Source organism: Seriola dumerili, unplaced genomic scaffold (genome assembly GCF_002260705.1).
Source record: "Seriola dumerili isolate Sdu_G_001 unplaced genomic scaffold, Sdu_1.0 BDQW01000036.1, whole genome shotgun sequence".
Taxonomy (NCBI): Eukaryota; Metazoa; Chordata; class Actinopteri; order Carangiformes; family Carangidae; genus Seriola; species Seriola dumerili.
In genome coordinates, this window is record NW_019174291.1 from 4,699,610 (window position 1) to 4,702,590 (window position 2,981).

Consider the following 2,981-nt stretch of genomic DNA (forward strand, 5'->3'; position numbering starts at 1 on the left):
AAATATAATTTAATTGAAAAAAAAGCCAACATTGTTCATCTTAGTATAATACATAGAGATAAATAAAGATAGACGTAGCCTCTGTGACGTCACCCACAGGGTTCTGAAGAGTGGTTTTGGAGTTCACAGTGAGCTGCTCCACTGTCGCCATCTTGGCAGTGCCTTACTCCTCCCAATGGGCTATTAAAAAAACGGGCAAACGGAGGGTCTTAAGTCGGTCAGAGACGTCGGTGAATGACGGTTTGTGGCGGGCATACACTCACCCTCCTGTCACTCAAAGAGGCAACACCCTCAATTCTACATAACTTTAAGTCTTAATAAAATGTAAACAGGTGAGTTATATAAACAGTCGTCATGAAGGAGGAAATTAGCTCTAGAGACCAAAACTGTTTTTGTACCAGGCTGTAAACATGTTTATTTCTGCTGTAAAGTTGGACATTTTAACATGGGGGTCTATGAAGATTGACTCACTGTTGGAGCCAGACTCTAGTGGTCATTAGAGGAACTGCAGCATTTAGGTCTTCAGTGTTGGCTTCATTTTTCAGCCCAGGAGGTTGATGCTTGATAAAATACAATATAAAACTTTATATCAGGAACTGTCTGATAAAAGGAAAAGTCAACATGATGAATCTGTGCCACACACATTTCAGTCAGTATAAAGAACTAAGGTTCAGACAGCGACCGTCATCTCTCTGCCAGCTGATTTTCATCGGACTGAAGTGGAAGCTGCTGTAGCTGTGTGCGTGGAATGACGTTGTTCCAAATACTGGTGATGATTTGGAAAATGATCAACATGAAAACATCAAACAACAAACACTTGTATGTTCCTTTAAAATCCGGATCATCCTCTATAATGGGTTGATTATTCATGACATTAATAAATCATATAAAGTACTGATGTATTTCATGCAAACTAGGCCAAAGGTTCCTTTCAGCTGATTGGCGACTCTGACAGTTTGAGGTCCTCTCGGCTGGTCAGGACGTCCTGCAGGTCTCTTCTCCTCTGGTGTTTCTTTGTGTTCTGCAGCTTCGTCCACACACACATATTGACTGTGGAAGGTTCATGAACAAAAACCTCTGTCAGCTCCAGTCCATGTTGTGGTTCCAGGTGGTGGAGAGCTGTCCCAGATCAACCCAAGTTGGCAGTGTTGTTGTTTATAAAGACCCTCTGATACGACACATCGAAACTAATCTCAGCACAATGTTACTCCTGTTCGGTCCCTAATGGAAACACGTAGAATAAAGTAAAGCATGCTACCAGTCATCGTTTAGATTCTGTGAGCGCCGGTTCAACGCTTCAGCCGGCCAGCATGGGAGTGGAGAGCTGCTCCACCACGACAGATGTCTAGGCTGTGGTAATCTAGCTTTTTACACTCCAGCAGGACGCAGAGAGAGGACGGACATGAACGAGAACACAAACACGGCACCACCGAGTGTTTAAAGGGTGTCCAGACTGTGGTTAGACCTAAAGGTGACCTCCATTAGCTCCACACTACAAATGGCAGCGAAACAATAACAGCAGTGGCGGCGGTGACGCTCATCGCCTTTATCTGTCATTGAGTTTCGGCGAGTCCACTGGCTCTTCATCCTCATCCTTGTCGTCTTTCGCCCCGATCAGCCGCTGGCGGGCAAAGTCTTCAAAGATGATGTCATCATCACTGAAGGAGGGAGAGAGGGAGGATGTTATGGAAGCTGATTGATGACAAAACTAACATAAGATTTTCATAAAGTTTGAGCTGAGAACAAGTTTAGAGATAAAAGGACAGAAATGAGAGTGAAATCGATGCATACAGCCACAGGCCGCACTTAGAACAAAGACAGGAAGCAAAACCTAACTCCTGATATATGTCTGATGTAAATCTGATGTATCTGATGTATCTGATGTATCCTCTGAGCCAAAGAGCTCCATTGTTTCCAAACATGTCTAAAAACACTGAATGATCCACACTGTTGCCCTGGGTGAACCATGAAAACACACTGTAGTTTACTATGAGCTGGTCAAACTGCTCATGTTCACTGTGTGTCAGGTGGTTAATTCAGGGTATTTGCACCAGTGAAATACAACATCAAGGACAGCCCTGCAGCATTACTTCATCCCCTTATACAGTATATACACACAGGGGTAGGTTAAAGACAGTTGCAGCACTTTGCATTTCTCAGAGACTGTTTGTTCTGGACCAACCAAACTTTTACATATAAAACTTCCATCTGTCTGATAATTGCCCATACCTTTAGAAATGATTACATATGACAGATCAAGTAATATTCACAATATTTATCTGAATGGAAGAACAGCAACTGACTGACTGCAACTAACTCCATCCCTGGGGACGGTTGCAAAACAGATCAGAGACAGTTGCAACATATCGCAAATACATTAAATTTCACATTTTGTCTCAATAAGCATAGTATTCTCGAAATAGTCATTGTTTTATAATAATATTATAGAATTATTTATTTATTTAATAATGTTTATCAAAGAACAGTTGTTGAGTTTGGTTTGTGAAGAACATAGAACCTACCTTGAGACAAAATAGGCACAATTTATTTATTTTATTGCTTATGCTTGTGCTTAAACAGAACATGCAAATATTATAAGAACATGAGAGGTTAAAAATAACTTGTTTGTATTTTCTTATGCATTAAAATGAGCAATTATTGTAGCATCTGTTGTTCTAATGGACAAAATTAGCTGCATATTTTGCTTATTTTTAATTAAAAATGTTGAAACACACTGTTGTGTGGTTTGTTGTGATTTGGCTGCTCAGCTTGAGAATAATAACAACAACTTTTTGCAATCGTCTGCACCCTGTCAGCCATGACAGATCAACACATGCCAGACACATGCTAACCATGTCACAGAAGTCAATAAAACAAAGATTCATTTGATTGATTCATAAAAAACTCAGGACAGATACAGATGTTGAATGTGTCTTCTGTCTTCCTGTTCTTCCTGGTATACACACACAGACACACACACA

General features: G+C 40.7%; 1 protein-coding gene across 1 annotated transcript in view; it reads right to left on the reverse strand.

Moving 5' to 3' along the window:
• Positions 1-508: 508 nt before the first annotated feature.
• LOC111216914 (beta-arrestin-1) overlaps positions 509-2,981 on the reverse strand; it is a 50,279-nt gene continuing 47,806 nt past the window's right edge. Inside the window, exon 16 of the mRNA XM_022738562.1 lies at positions 509-1,658. Coding sequence (XP_022594283.1) covers positions 1,547-1,658 — 112 coding nt within the window. The 3' untranslated portion in view covers positions 509-1,546. The remainder of the gene's footprint in view (positions 1,659-2,981) is intronic.